The sequence below is a fragment of the Ranitomeya variabilis genome, chromosome 2 (assembly GCF_051348905.1).
Source record: "Ranitomeya variabilis isolate aRanVar5 chromosome 2, aRanVar5.hap1, whole genome shotgun sequence".
NCBI classification, from domain to species: Eukaryota; Metazoa; Chordata; class Amphibia; order Anura; family Dendrobatidae; genus Ranitomeya; species Ranitomeya variabilis.
The window spans coordinates 308257592-308274137 of record NC_135233.1 but is presented as its reverse complement, the minus strand read 5'-3'; the positions used below and the strand labels follow the sequence as shown (position 1 = coordinate 308274137).

At 40.9% G+C, this 16546-nt stretch overlaps 1 protein-coding gene across 2 annotated transcripts in view; it reads left to right on the top strand.

The window, feature by feature from the left end:
• LOC143805674 (neuronal PAS domain-containing protein 2-like) overlaps positions 1–4633 on the top strand; it is a 163513-nt gene extending 158880 nt beyond the window's left edge. For both annotated transcript variants that reach the window (XM_077285214.1, XM_077285213.1), the window contains exon 21: positions 764–4633. In XM_077285214.1, coding sequence (XP_077141329.1) covers positions 764–910 — 147 coding nt within the window. In that variant the 3' untranslated portion in view covers positions 911–4633. The remainder of the gene's footprint in view (positions 1–763) is intronic.
• Positions 4634–16546: the final 11913 nt, after the last annotated feature.

Sequence of the window (16546 nt, the reverse complement as noted above, 5' to 3'; positions counted from 1 at the left end):
TCTTCTGCAAGTTGTGACCTGGCGGATCGCTAAGGTGTTTGATGCGCGATCCGTAAGTTACTACTCAATGTAAGTCTATGAGAGGCACAACATGGTTCTCATAGACTTACACTGAGAGCTTGTCACCGTTACCTCTGACTTCCGGTCAGTCAGAAGTCGCGGTCACAAGATGGAGCAGCGACTGGGAAGTATAAGACTAGGGTCAGGGAACTTTTATATTAGTGGCTCCATTCCAGTGCTGAAATAGACAAAAAACGCTGGAGTGGTGCTTTAAAAAAAAAATCCAAGATCTTGCAATTTTCACACACTTGACTAAAACTTCCAGTCCTTTTCAGCAGCTACATGGGCTAAAGAGTACAATAGACTAACTATGACTCCATGAGTTAATACAGTGCAGGTTTCTAGGCATGCTCTGATCATTGTGAAGGGAGAAGGTGAGCTGTGACCATCATCTACTGTGAAAGGTGGATCTTGTGTTATCAGCTGTTTAGAGGTGTTATCTTTCATTATAATCCTGTCTGTGATGATAACGAGACTGCCGAAAAGTCATATATGCAGAACAAGCAGTGTGATTCTAGTATTACCCCTAGTGTCCATCCATCCATATTATAATATTTCTGTTTTTTATAGACAAATTATCAAAGATTAAAAAATAAATTGAGCTTAAAAACCTGATTCACTCAATTGTTTGTTATCGGCCGATACATTCCAGTGAAGGTTTACAATGTTGGTATTATTTTTCATTATTTCCATTGTGTTTCAGATGCAAAATCCAGAATCTTTGCAGTCGGGCCAGTCTCAGCGTATGTTTCAGCAATCTCACATCCCTCAACAGAATACAATCGGCTATTTTCTGCATCCTCAACAACAAAATCAATCGGGTAATATATCCGACTTACCGGACATGTAACTCCCGTGACACTAGAGGAAAAGAGAATAATATCTCAGGCATTATACTTGTGCACCATGTGCAACAGTCATAGAGGACATTACCGGGCCCAGAAGCCCTCTCTAATTATCCCGTTCACTGAAGATTGTGCTGAAGAAGGAGACGTTTTCACTGAAGACAGCTGATAAACCAATCCAAGAGGAAAGTTGCAAAACCCATATATTAGATTATATTATAGATTCCCAGCTGCCTTCAAGAAGAACCAAGAGTAATTCTGAGTTCTGATGTTACCTGTGCACCAAAGTGTATGTTAGGGGCTCTCTTTTTTTGGTTTGCCAAAGTGACTACCCAATAAGTGACTATATTGACTACCTATACCCAGCAAACTATAGAGAAGTGCTTGGAGGGTGCGGCCGGCAGCTGGGGCGGACATACCTTTTGGGCCCTTGTGTGGCTGCACCAATGATAAGGGGGCTCATTTCCACATTCAAAACAGGTGGAATTGTGCATTATGATGAGCTATTGGACTTCAAAGAGTCCATATACTGTTCCTGCACAGGGTCCTCTTCTGTCTGTGTCTGCCAATGGTCTACGGCTAGGTCAGGCACCCATTTTACGTACCTTAGAAGTTAATTCTGCATTTTTGTACATCTACTTTATGAAGAATTTCTGAGATTTATCCTAATAGAGTGATGATCTATATGCCCTTTTATCAATCAGGAGTTTAATGCCAAAGTATTAAATATATATATATATATATATATATATATAGAGAACTATATATCAGAAGAGAACCTAGAAAAGTCCTTAATATTACCAAACTGGTCATAACGCTCCAGCCTGGTGCTGGTTGGCTGAAACGTCCATTTGCAGATAAAACAGAGCAAAAATAGTAAATGTGCCCGGAGGGGTTTTCATGGGGTTGTAGGTAAAACTATAGGGCTATGTTGTTAGCACGGTGCACACAAAAAAATTAAAAAAATGAACATCAGCCCTGCTATGTCTGTATACTGATGGAACGGCTGGTTCGTCCTTTCAAGATGGGCACATGGACGCTCTCCATGGTGCCGTGTGGCTTTGGAATTACTTGCACTGTCATTTGGATTAATGCTGCATGCTTGCTATGGTTAATAAGCAGCGTTTATTTCACACGTGTGCAGTTTTTAGACTAGACGGTCATATTAGAATGTACAGGTTTATGGATTCTATTATATTAATATATTTATTGCATTGGGATGTGTTCTGAAATCTATGTTTTTCATTGTCTCCGAGTCCAACTATTCCGCAATATTCGATAGTGCCTCCTGTACAAAAGAACGACCTGTCCAGCTGCTCATTCTGCCTCACTGTTTCTACTATTGAGCCATCGCTCACGTGTTCTGGCCTGTCCTCTACGTATATGACTACTGAAACGAGCACAGATTGGAGAGTGGGCAGCTCGGGACAAGTTATAAAAAGCCGCCTGGTAATAGACACTGATGCACATCTGGGCACAGGATGCAAATTGTCCAACTGAGCGACTTTTATGGTTACGTCCAGGGAGGATGGCCGAACTAATGATCACCTAACCTTGGCAGATTGTAAATTCACCTTGACGTTGTATTGTATTACGTGTGATCCTTTGTACATCTGTTATTTATGAGACTTTTATATTAAGTAAATGCCCAGATATTTATTCTATTGGAATGTATAAGATGAAATATAGGAAAACCAAAATGCTGCTTTTATTTTGGATTATATACCCTGCAAATGAGTGTATGCAAATCAGACCCCCGCCCCCTACCCCCTCCAAGCTTCAAGCCATAGACAACCCAAGGGCTATATCAAAGTACAGTGAAACTCCAGCTCGAAGGCATTTTACGGCCATGTATACACAGCACTTTGCCTTCAGTTTTTTTGGGTGCAGTATTGTAGCATAGTGGTGGGATGCACAAGGTTCATTCATCAATTCCAAGTTTGTTTTTTTGGGTACATTTTAGACAATGGGACAGAATTATTTAACTACGTACAAAAAATGTATGAAAAAAGTATAGGATGTCTGACCAAAACGCCATGCTCGTGGGGCCAAGACTACTTTTTAAGAGAATATGAATTTGCACCAATTTGTCTAAAGCCAAAGCCAAGTCCACCATGAAAAAGTCAAATTCATTATGGCGTTATTCAGATGTTCGCTTTTCAAGTACATATTCCAACCAAGTTTTTTTCTTAGATGAAACAGGTTATTGTCTATGGGTCTGTTCATATGTCCAATTTTTTTTGGGTGTGGACCAATGGTCCGCAAAAAAGAAAAAAAGCCAGCAATTTGTAGGTTAAGCTTGAACATTCAGGAGAATGAGTCCATGCCAAAAAAACAAACAAAAAAAACAGATTGACACGTGGATGGCAGCCGAGTGCAATCGAGTGCTGTCCATTTTTTTGTTTAATCTGTAGAAGTTTGGATTCTTTTTTTTTGCATATGAGAAAAACGGAGGTCACACTGATGTGAAAATGGACACCAAGACCAAAAATGGATGAAAATTGGTCCTTAATGAGACCCAATAGAGCATAGTCTCTGTTGATGACCGGTTGCACACTGTTACGGGGAAACTATCACTCTGTTCGCGTAGGTCACTGGTATAAATCAGCCTCAATATGTTCTTTTCTCTTTAAAAGACTTTACATGCTCCAGTTATGGAGACTGCACCTACCCTCAGCATTGAGTCTAATGGTACGTTTTCCCCAGTGAGTTCAATGGGACAAGCCAGTAAACAGCGCCACGCTTGTCTGTGGACACAAGTTGCACTCAGTTGCATTACCAGTCACAGCTGATAGACAAGAGAGGGGGACCATAATTAAATATTAGTAAATTGCAAAAAAATATGGTGCATCTCTGAATGCCTAGTTTTGACTTCCAACAATTGTGTTTTCAGTAACCCGAGCTTTTGATAGAGATTAATGATGAGCCTAGTGAGCGAGCTACTCGAGCCCGCTTCGGGTAACTCGAGCGCCATGATCGATTTCCTGGCTCATATGTTTTGTGGCTGTTTGACAGCCAATAAACATGCCAGGATTTCCCAGGTATGTTAGACAACTAATACACCTGCGGGAATAGCCTAACAGCCTAGAAACAGGCGGGGTGGGGAATCGAGCACCCGTGATACTTGATGCGTACCCGAGCACCCCGATGCACAATCGAGTAGCTCATCACTAGTAGATATGTATATAGGCCTGTACAGAAATTCGGATGTGGGATTACTAATATCACCAATCCAATTCATCTGGGAAATAACGTAGACTTAGAGCACATAATCAAACAATCGCATAAGAAGCTGCAGACCAAATTTGAGATGTGGCGTTGAACTACAGAGTACTGAGGGATTACACTGGAGTTGCCATTGTGTAGACCGAATTATTACTTATTAAAATGTGGCGGACTTTGAGAAAGTTATGTTTTCGGTAGCTTTTCTGACTACATAAGTTTGTAGCATGGAGCAGATTCATTTGAATGTTATTGCAATATGTTATTTCATGTGATATGTGATAGTGAGTGTGGTAATGTGAACAGTCTAAGGCCTCATTCAGATGTCTGTGATTTTTCTCTTTTCTTAAAACACGGACCCTTGTTCATCAGTAGTGATGAGCGAGTATACTCGTTGCTCGGGTGATTTCCGAGTATTTGTTAGTGCTCGGAGATTTAGTTTTTGTTGCCGCAGCTGCATGATTTACGGCTGCTAAACAGGCTGAATACATGTGAATAATGCCTGTTTGTTAGGGAATTCCCACATGTATTCAGGCTGTCCAGCAGCCGTAAATCATGCAGCTGAGGCGATGAAAACTAAATCTCCGAGCACTAACAAATACTCGGAGACCACCCGAGCATGCTCTGGAGAACCCAAGCAACGAGTATACTCGCTCATCACTATTCATCAGTGATTGGTCAGTGTTTTGGTCTACAAATACAAAGGTAAAAAAAAAACCTCACCAAATACTCAACGTGTGCACGTGGCCTAACAGTCTAAAATCAACAATTAAGTTGAGGTCGATTTTGATCTTGTTCATCGACTAAACTGCCTCAGTATTAGTACAGGAATGTTCATGACATATCAACAAATTATTTAATCAATGTTTATTTCCATCATGAGCTGTTGTCTTATATTGGGAGGGGGATAGGTATTGTTAGTCACAAATCTATTGATCCTGGTCGGCTCGGTGATGCTGAGTTTTAATTTATTTATTTTTAAATTAAAATAAGTTTCAATTTATTGTAATTTGTCCTCACGTGTCCACTACAGGTTACAACCTGGCACTGTGTTGCATAGCCATAAGTATGTAACTATTATTACAGCCTTATAAAGGGGGATCACTGTAGATGACCTCTTGCCATATGACCAGTCTTAATTCCCACCTCCATTAGCAAAAGTCGCAAGCTGTGTCTCAGATGGTCCTTGATTTCTGTGAATCTCTAGCTCCCATAGAAAACAATGTAACTACCCTAAACGAGGAAAAGTGTGAAGTATTTTATAGTACTGGAGCACTCTGCCATGTTCACCTACTACTGATATCAGCAGAATTTGCTGTCTTCTCTAAAAGTTACTGTTCCTCTCCAAAACCATAGACCTCATTTACCATGTACGGTAAATACATTTTGATTATTGTCACATGCTCCCCCCATCCCAGTCCATATTGGGGGACCTATAGTTTTAGGTGCAAAGACTAATGTTAGGTTCACATCGAAATTAGTGGCTCCATTAAGAGCGTCCATCACAGACTCCACAAAAGAAGCTAAAACACAGCCATAGCTGCAACATGATGTAACCCTGACGGACTATGTCATAGTCCATCATGTCCGGCAGGAGTGGGGTTTTTTCAGCCATCTGCCAGATCTGTCACAGCTTTGAATTACATTTTTCTTCTCTTATGAAGTAGTAGAAAAAAAAAAATAATTCCTAATGTTCCTCTGAACATGGCCGATTCCAATTTGGCGAGTTCTAGATTTTTAGCTGTCACCTGGTTTACCTTGAGCATAAAGCAATGTCTGCAGACACAAGTTGCACTCAGTTGCATTACCAGTCACAATTTAAAAATGTGGCGACCTAATGTAGTAATTAAAGGGGTTCACTTTCTACAGCACCTACTTCTTAGGAGGGTCCTTTGACAATAAGCTGATCATCACAAATTATACAACATCCTGAAATCAGTTGCCATTCTAGACTGGACAACCCTTCATACAGAATAACAAGTCTGCAGTCACTCCCGGGCAGAACCCTTCTGGTGGGTGCAGCCAATACACTTGTTTTGAGAGAGGCCGCGCCTACTACACAGGTACGCCCACTAGATAGCTACGTCCACTAGAAGGGTCCTGCCTGGGAGTATGCATATGGCATACTTGACCACCATTTCGGGGGGGGCAGACAATGGCGAATTCTTGCAGCGCATGTGCTTGGAGAAGTAACAAGTCTACAGTCACACAGAGTGACTACAGACTTTACATTTTAGACAAGACAACCCCTTTAATTCATGTTCAATTTCCTGCAGCGCCACCACAGGAAATTAAGCAGTACTTGATCCTCCAGACTAAGAGACGCTCTATGTTACTGCTTCCTACTTTGCCCAAACTATGGGAATGCCAAACACAGGACCACTCTTTAATGGCTCAGAATTACCAAACAGATTTATCAAATAAACGGCCCCTATAAAATGGGCTCAAATTAGGCAAACCAAACTTATCCACATGCTGTATAAATCAACCTTAATTTGACAGGGAATAACAAATCTACAATTAAAGCATTGTGTTTTAGAGGTTCCTGCAGATTGTCCAATCCCTTAGAGGTGGAGGACACTTGCCTCATTCCCAATCAGTCTAAGTTGTCTTGGTACCAGACCGCTGAAACAGTCACATGTCAACACGCCATTATGGATATGCAGCACCAGGGTAATGCTATGGAAAAATTGACTTTTTTTTCAGCAAACATTATAAAAGTGCACCAAAATCCAGTTGGTGACTATCAGAAAATCTCCGCAAACCTCCTGATTTTTGTGAACCTGCCAAAAAACAAACTACCACAATTATTGTCCAATTTTGTCACAATGGATAATCTATATAAAAAAGAAATGTCATATTTTGCAGTGGTTGTTGGAAGAATCAGAAATCCCCATTTGTTGGGTTCATTGATTCCAAGTACTGACGTCAATTCTGGAACCAAAATGTAACTTTTAACAATATATCACTGCTAAATATTAATGTAATCGAAGTGTTAAAGTTCAAAATCATTCCTCATTCTCATCTTCCATATATATCTTTTGTTTACAACTCCCAATTTTAATATTTTATGTCCCCATTGCCGATGTTACCATTTATTTTTTTTTTTTGCTCAAACATGGCTAAACGTGGTCTGGCACTTAAAGGGTTAACACAGCCTTGCACTTTTGACTTTCTGTAAATAAAATTAATTTTCTTATTATATTATTGCAATGTACATATTGTAAATGTTCCGTGTACAAATCTCGAGTCAAATATTGAAATTAGTTTATTTTATATGATGTCAGATAGAGGCGTTTATAAATGTTCCTATGGATATAATTTTGTAATGAAATGTGTCTTATTAAAAAGGACAGGCTGGTCGATTTTCTGGTCTCGGAGAAGCTTTCTTGTTGAGCCTGTCGCAACGTGAAACAAAAGGAAAAAAAAAAAGCTTTAATAGAGTGCATATAATATTTTGAAAAAGATAAAAAATTAAAAGTCTACTTATAAAGCCTGTGGAACCTGAGTGAAATGATTTATGACCTTTTAATCTTAACACAACTGTACAAACAATGTGAATTGGATAAATGTGCAAATTCCAGTTTTTCACTTATGTACTGTATGTTGACTAAGACGGGTTTTATAATGTTTGTGTATTAACTGCGATGTATGGACTGGCCCAAACTCAACAGCCATAGGAGGATATAGGAGGCTGGCTGTTGGGATCAGGAGACCCGCAGGGAGTCCATACTTCATGGTCTGTACTTGAACCGTAAAACACAGATGGGTGAAATCTGCCTTAACTAGACAAAATACTACTGAGGACACATTCACACGTCCAATTTCTCCACGTACGAGAAAAATGGAGCAATTATTCTAAGGGCTGTCCCACACGTCCAGATAATTCCGGTACCGGAAAAAATCGGTACCAGAGTTATCCGTGTCCGTGTGCCCGTGAGCTCACGTAGGCCATACGTGCGGCACACGTGTGCCGCCCGTGTGGCAAGTGGGTACCACACGGAGCGTGCAGGAGACAGCGCTAAAGTTTAGCGCTGTCCCCTGCATCGTGCTGAAGCCGCGATTCATATCTTCTGTGCAGCAGCGTTTGCCACATAGAAGATATGAATAATAGTGTTTAAATGAAAGATCTATGTGTCCGCCGCCCTCCCACCCCCTGTGCGCCCCCCCGCTGTTCAGAAAATACTCACCCGCTTCCCTCGTTGGCTGTCGCTCCTTCCTGGTCTGGCCGCGGCTTCCACTGTATGCAGTCACGTGGGGCCGCTCATTTACAATCATGAATAGGCGGCTCCACCTCCCATAGGGGCGGACACATAGATCTTTCATTTAAACACTATTATTCATATCTTCTATGCAGCAAACGCTGCTGCACAGAAGATATGAATCGCGGCTTCAGCACCATATGGGGGGGACAGCGCTTACTGTAGCGCTGTCTCCTGCATGCCACAGGGACTGCACACGGAGAACGTCCGTGTGAGGTCCGTGTTTTACACGGACCCATTGACTTTAATGGGTCCGTGTAATACGTGCGCTCCCATGAACACTGACATGTCTCCGTGTTTGGCACACGGAGACACGGTCCGCAAAAAATCAATGACATCTGCACCGATGCATTGATTTTAATGGGTCTACGTGTGCCAGTGTCTCCGGTACGTGAGGAAACTGTCACCTCACGTACTGGAGACACTGACGTGTGAAACCGGCCTAAGATGGTGGAACGAGTGTCATCTGATTTTCTCGTACATGGGGAGATTTAAAAAAAAAAAAAAATTCTCCCCCTTCCCCATGTTGAAATTCCGTGAAAATCTTACTACACTTGGATGTTATCAGAGATTTGGATAGCATCAGTGACACGCACTCTTTATCAAAAGCTGTCATTACAGTCAAGCTAACAACCGTAATAGATGACATATCAGGCTTGGGATTGCCCTTTATTTATATGGCATTCTAGAGCTATATCATTTCAGCAGCCTGAAACAGATGACTAATTTAACCAGCATTACAGGGAATCTGTGTCAGCCCCACTGAACTGAAAAAATAATTTATGATTACTTTCTTGCAATTCAAGTTCTGATTCACTGTCAAGGCTTAACAAGATGCAATAGCTGAAATTATTTTCAGCCCCATATACAGTAGCATGTAACAGTTTGAGCGCCCCTGGTCAAAATTACTGTTATTGTGAACAGTTAAGCAAGTTGAAGATTAAATGATCTCTAAAATCCTAAAATTACCGATGCGATGACACATTCCCTTTGTATTTTAGGCAAAAAAATAGTCTTTTTTTTTTCATTTTAAAAAGTTACAAAAAAGGAAAATTTGCCGATACAAAAGTTTGGTAACCCTTGGAGATTTGTGTGCTCAGATAACTTTGACTAAGGTTTCAGACCTTAATTGGCCTGTTAGGGTTATGGCTTGTTCACTATCATAGTTAGGAAAGGCTGATGATGCAAACTTCCCAGCTTTATAAAAACGGTCATGCATACTTAGACTTATGAATCCCCCCCAGCGCATGCACTATGTGCTGCAGGAATTTGCTGGTTTCAGACCCGGGACTGGAGGGTGTATATGAGTTAGACATTGTGTGGCCTCACTCCATACACTTGTATAGAACCGAATACATGCCCTGTCTAGTGACGCAGCCAGACAGTGGCAGGGGGTATGTATAACTCATACATACCCTCTGTTCCAGAGTCTGCAGACTTATCAGTTTTTACCGGACAACCCCTTTAAGAAATGGCAGTTCACAGGAACAGTGGAGGTCAAGATAAGGTCTGGAAGACCAAGCTAAAATTTCAGTTAGAGCTGTTCATAGAATTGCTAGAGAGGCAAATCAGAACCCCCAGTTGACTGCAGAAGACTTTCAGAAAGATTTAGCAGACTCTGGAGTTGTGGTACATTGTTTTACAGACACCGCCACAAATTTGCCCTTCATTGAAGAGTTATCAGAAGAAATCCTCTCTTGCGTCCTCACCATAAAAATTAGTCTCAAAAGTATGCAAAAGAACATCTAAACAAGCCTGATGCACTTTAGAAACAAGTCCTATGGACCGATGAGGTCAAAATAGAAGTCTTTGGCCACAATGATCAAAGGTATGTGTGTAGAAAAAAGGGCACAGAATTTCAGGAAAAGAACATCTCACCAGCCATTAATCATGGGGATGGATCAATCATGCTTTGGGGTTGTGTTGCAGCCAATGGCACGGTGAACATTTCACGGATAGAGGGAAGAATGGTTTCATTGAATTTTTGAATCAGATATTTTTTTATTAAAGTTTTCAGAACATAACAGAATATTTTCCAAAATACCCCACAATCTTTTCCCTATTCCCAGGTTTCATAGAATTTTTAAATAATTCTTTATGCAAACATAACACCATCTGTAAAAAAAAGCTGAAGTTGAAAAGAGGATGGCTTCTATAAATGAATAATGATCCTAAACACACATCAAAATCTACAACAGACTACCTCAAAAGGAGCAAACTGAAGGTTTTACAATGGCCCTCACAGTCCTCTGATCTGAAAATCATTGAAAATCTCTGGGTAGACCTCAAAATAGCGGTGCATGCAAGACAACCCAGGAATTTTACAAAGTAAATGTGTCATCTTTAACTTTAAGACTTTTAGAGACTATTTAATTTTCAACTTGATTAACGGTTTCACAATAACAGGAATTTTGACCAGGGGTGTCACCGTAAGGATATGTGCATTTTCCTATATTTTTCTCATACGATTCTTATAGGAAGCAAGAATAGAAACACAGTGTCATTGGGTTCAAATTGTTGTTTTTGTGAGCTTTAGACCTCCGAGAGTCTCAGCAGCACAACACGCCACAGTTCTGATTTGCTCTCTTGACTAATCGCAAATTAATACACTATAACTGAAGTTTCATACATTAATGGAGTATTACGTGTCAAATATATTAAGGAGTATTTCTTAATAAATTTGGTGAATCTTTTGGCTGCTTGGAGTCCACCGAAGAGGTAGAGCTGGAGCTACAGGGGAATAGAATTGAAGAAGTAAATTGTTTTTTTTTCCCTTAACCCATACCCAACTCTGGGCCACTTTTTTATATATCTTAGAATAACCCCCTTAAAATAGGCCCCTGCCATTTTTTTCCTGTAAGTATATCCTGCTGTAGTCACAGGTAAAATGTCAATGTAAAAGCTGTGATCATATGGTGCAGAAAAGGACTGGAGCATCAACATGGTGATAAAAGTTGAGTTCAACTTTACCCTGTGAATTGCTTACGCTCCATCACAATTCAGAAACAAAAAAGTAAAAAAAAAATAAAAATGTAAGCACGTTTGAGAAATAACAGATCATGGCTGGTCCATAACAAAACCTTTCACAGGAAACAAAGCACGTTAAGCTTTCACTTGGCACAACAGAAACTTGATAAAAGCCATTCCCATCCCGAGAGATATTTCTCCTGCCAGAGAAGGTTTGTCTCAGTCATATATAAATAGAAGAGGGAAGATAAAAACATTGAAAAAGAAAAAGCTTTTACAGGAAGAACTTGTATGAGACATTTTGCCTGCATAAGGTAAAAAAGGGTAAGCCATTTTCTAAAGTTACCAGCCCAAAAATGCAACAGACTGGCCTAACCGTATACTCTTCTGTGGTCAAATAAAAGCCGATGTACAAGATCCAGCAAAATGGTCATGAAAAACTCGTAGCGACATACATCTAGTTCTACCTTATCAGAATCATTGTTCCAGAGAAAGCTAAAAAATGCTATGAAAGCAGAAGACAATTATCCTTTAGTAAGAATGGATATTCTGTAATATCCCGAAGTATCCATCACCACCCTTAAGTCTAAGTTAAGTGTTTTTTCCCGATTTTGGAAAAAAATGATCCCTCTCTGTAGTTGGCTTTTAAAAAACAGACTGCGCTTTATTTTGTGCTCAATTTGTGTCTGCAGAACTACTGTCACGTTGACAGCGCTGCAGTCAACAACGGAGCTCAGTGGCTCTGCCAAGTTCACGAAGAGTCACTGAGCTCAAAGATTGGCTGCAGCGTTATTGACATAATGTCAGTGCTGCAGACAATAGACACTGGAACAGTGGCTGAGACTCAGCTCTGTAAGAAACGGGGTGAGTAAGGCATAGTGGGGGCTTTTTAAACCAACTGCAACAAGGGGACAGGGGTTTTCCGTAACAGAAAAACCTCTCTAATGGGAACCTATAAGAAGATTCATGCTGTCAAACCACAGGTAGCATGAAACGGACAGGCTGTGAAATAGTTCCAGTAGAACTGCTGATGCTCCACTATATACTGTGTACCGGAACCATGTGCCTCCAAAATTCACCAAAAACTGGTAGCATATTATAGAGATGTTTTACAATATAGATTTGAGGGAAAAAAGGTCCCTTTGTAAGGATGGACAAGTCAATATTCTTGAGACAGTATCTGTAAGGGAAATTCAAAGATTCTGGAGCCACTAGTGGTTTGGCTTACAAGTACTGATTAAATACTGACATATGGATGAGGCCAAATCCAGTGACATACAAAAGGCACAAGGGGTGGCTGTAGGTTCTCAGGACTGAAGATAAGAGGGATATTTCTGGACTTTCGTCAGTACAGTCAGACCCTCCAGCCCAACATGGTAATATCAAACACAGCTGAATTATCAAGCTAACAGGAGGAGCAAAGAACGGCCCAAGCCAAATAATCCAATTCTTTGAACAGGTTCAAGCACCTGTCATTTTTAGGTTCGTTATAGTCAATAATTTTTTTGAGCATGCCGTTGTGGTAAATGTTATTGGCACCCTTTAATATTAATTAAGTAAAGTATCGTCTAAAATAAAATGTTTCAGCATGTCCAATTAAAAATCTTTGGAGAGAGCTGATGTCTACTATTGGAAAAAGGAACCCAGCAAACGAAATAAATGAAGTGGAAAATAATTCCAGCAAACAAGTTCAAGAAGCTCACAAATAACAATTTATTCTATTAAAAAAAAGTAAATAAGGATACCAATAATGCTGACTAGTCATGGGCGGGTAGCATTGCTGCTTGGGTCTCCCCGAGCATGCTCGGGTGATCGAGTAATTTGTAGTGCTCGGAGATTTAGTTTTCGTCACCTCAGCTGCATGATTTGCGGCTGCTGGATAGGCTGTATACATGTGAGGATTGCCTGTTTGTTAGGGAATTCCCACATGTATTCAGGATGTCCAGCAGCCGTAAATCATGCAGCTGAGGCAACGAAAACTAAATCTCCGAGCACGCCGAAATAGTCGGAGATCACCCGAGCAACCAGTATACTTGCTCAACACTAACATTGCTGACAACATCTGTATTAGGCCGGGGACACACACAACGTATAAAAAAAGGTCCGTTTTTCACAGACGAGAATCACACAAATGTTTCCAAAACAGTGATCCGTGTGCAGTGCGAGGATGCGATTTCCTTGCATCAAATGATCCCTTTGACATCCGTGTGACATCCGTATGGCATCCGTATGCCGAGATTTTCTCGCAGGCTTGCAAAACCGACATCTAATGGATTTATGTGCTCAAATGTTCGTTAAAACATATATACAGTATACATATATATATATATATATATGTCATTGAGACACATATATATATATATATATATATATATATTCTGTATTTATATTTAATTCAGCACGAGATATGTTAAAAGCCGGTAATTCAATTGCCGGCTTTTAATTTCTCCTGCCTAAACCCGACATGATATGAGACATGGAGTAAACCATCTCATATCCCCCTTTTTTTTGCATATTCCACACTACTAACGTTAGTAGTGTGTATGTGCAAAATGTGGGCGCTGTAGCGTGTAAAATAAAGGGTTAAATCGCGGAAAAAATTGGCGTGGGCTCCCGCGCAATTTTCTCCGCCAGAGTGGTAAAGCCAGTGACTGAGGGCAGATATTAATAGCCAGGAGAGGGTCCATGGTTATTGGCCCCCCTGGCTACAAACATCTGCCCCCAGCCACCCCAGAAAAGGCACATCAGGAAGATGCGCCTATTCTGGCACTTGGCCACTCTCTTCCCACTCCCGTGTAGCGGTGGGATATGGGGTAATGAAGGGTTAATGTCACCTTGCTATTGTAAGGTGACATTAAGCCAGATTAATAATGGAGAGGCGTCAATTATGTCACCTATCCATTATTAATCCAATTGTCTGAAAGGGTTAATAAAACACACACACACATTATTAAAAAGTATTTTAATGAAATAAACACACAGGTTGTTTTAGTATTTTATTGTTCTCTCAATCCATCCGGAACACTCTCGCTCTGCAAAATAATAAACCCACAATATACATACCCTCTCTGATGAACTGTCAGGTCCCACGAGGTAATCCATCTGAAGGGGTTAATTATTTTACAGGCAGGAGCTGTGCTAAAGCACTCGCTCGTGCCTGTAATCCCCGGGTGATGAAAGGAAAGCTGAGTGATCTTTACTTACATTGAGTTGCAGTGAGGCGCCCTCTGGTGGATGAACTCATATGAACTCGAGCGTGGGAACTTTTCCAAGGCTCCAGTTCATGAGAACATCCACCAGAGGGCGCCTCACCGCGACTCAATGTAAGTACAGATCATCCTGCTTTCCTTTCATCACCCGGGGATTACAGACACGAGCGAGTGCTTTAGCGCAGCTCCTGCCTGTAAAATAATTAACCCCTTCAGATGGATTATCTCGTGGGACCTGACAGTTCATCCGAAGGTATGTATATTGTTGGTTTATTATTTTGCCAAGCGAGGGTGTTCCGGATGGATTGAGAGAACAATAAAATACTAAAACAACCTGTGTGTTTATTTCTTTAAAATCATTTTTAATAATGTGTGTTTTTTAACCCTTTCAGACAATTGGATTAATAATGGATAGGTGTCATAATTGACGCCTCTCCATTATTAATCTGGCTTAATGTCACCTTACAATAGCAAGGTGACATTAACCCTTCATTACCCCATATCCCACCGCTACACGGGAGTGGTAAGAGAGAGGCCAAGTGCCAGAATAGGCGCATCTTCCAGATGTGCCTTTTATGGGGTGGCTGGAGGTAGATGTTTGTAGCCAGGGGGGGCCAATAACCATGGACCCTCTCCTGGCTATTAATATCTGCCCTCAGTCACTGGCTTTACCACTCTGGCGGAGAAAATTGCGCGGGAGCCCACGCCAATTTTTTCTGCAATTTAACCCTTTATTTTACACGCTACAGCGCCCACATTTTGCACATACACACTACTAACGTTAGTAGTGTGGAATATGCAAAAAAAAGGGGGATATGAGATGGTTTACTGTATGTAAACCATGTCTCATATCATGTCGGGTTTAGGCAGGAGAAATGAAAAGCCGGCAATTGAATTACCGGCTTTTCTCTAACACCGCTGCGTATTTCTCGCAATGCACACGCATGGTCCGTGTGTAATCCGATTTTTTCTCGCACCCATAGACCTGCATTGGCGAGTCTCGGCCGAGATACGCTGACAATCGCAGCATGCTGCGATTTCACTCGGATCCTGAATACGGTGGAGAAAATATCGGATGATGGGAGCTGCACCATAGATTAACATTGGGCCGAGTACTATGCGATTTTCTATCGCATGGCACTCGTCCGTATTACGGTCTAGTGTGACCCTGGCCTTACACCATCTTCCTTTAATACATAATGTGGTTTCCATCATAAATGATTGGCTGGGTATGGATTTACAATTCGCCAGAATTGACTCAACTGTGTTGATGGAAATGTTTATAGAAGAGTCGGTCGGTCTTGGGCCATCATCTCATAGAACTTTATGAGCACCAACTACCATCTCCTATCTCAGTAATGGAAAAGTCTGTAGTCAATGAAGTCAGATGTTAATGGTGAACAGAGAGTTTTGACAATGAAAGCTCTGTTCCGGAGAAAGAAGCAGATTTCTCTTAATAAGATATATTACAAAGTGTCTTATTTTCACATGTACTATTGATGGAAAAAATAAAATAAACAAAGACTACTCTTTAATTAGGGCATGCTGTTGTCCGATTGTCACAGCAGGGAAAAATAATCACAACTGATGATCAACCCAAATAAGCTGGTCAACATAAAGACACAGAACCTGGCAGGATAGAACTGCAATACACCAAGCTGTGTGGTCAGTGCGCCATCCTGCACAGAAAGAGCGTTAACTTAACAATATTTACCAAGACGACATCCAAACCACCCAGCGACGTCGGCTTCGCCACCACCTCCATCGCCAGCAGCGCAAACAGATTCAGTGTGGCCACGCCAGGCAACAAAGTAACGTGTAGCTAGAGCATGTAAGGCAACAATGTTACAATGGCCTAAATTTGGCAAATGTTTTTGCTCTTTTCTATTAAAACAACATTTTCTTGGCCATCAGCTTTCATCTTTTCTGGACTCCTAAGCTTAGCACCTAAATTCCTAAGATTAAATAAAGAAGTCAAAAA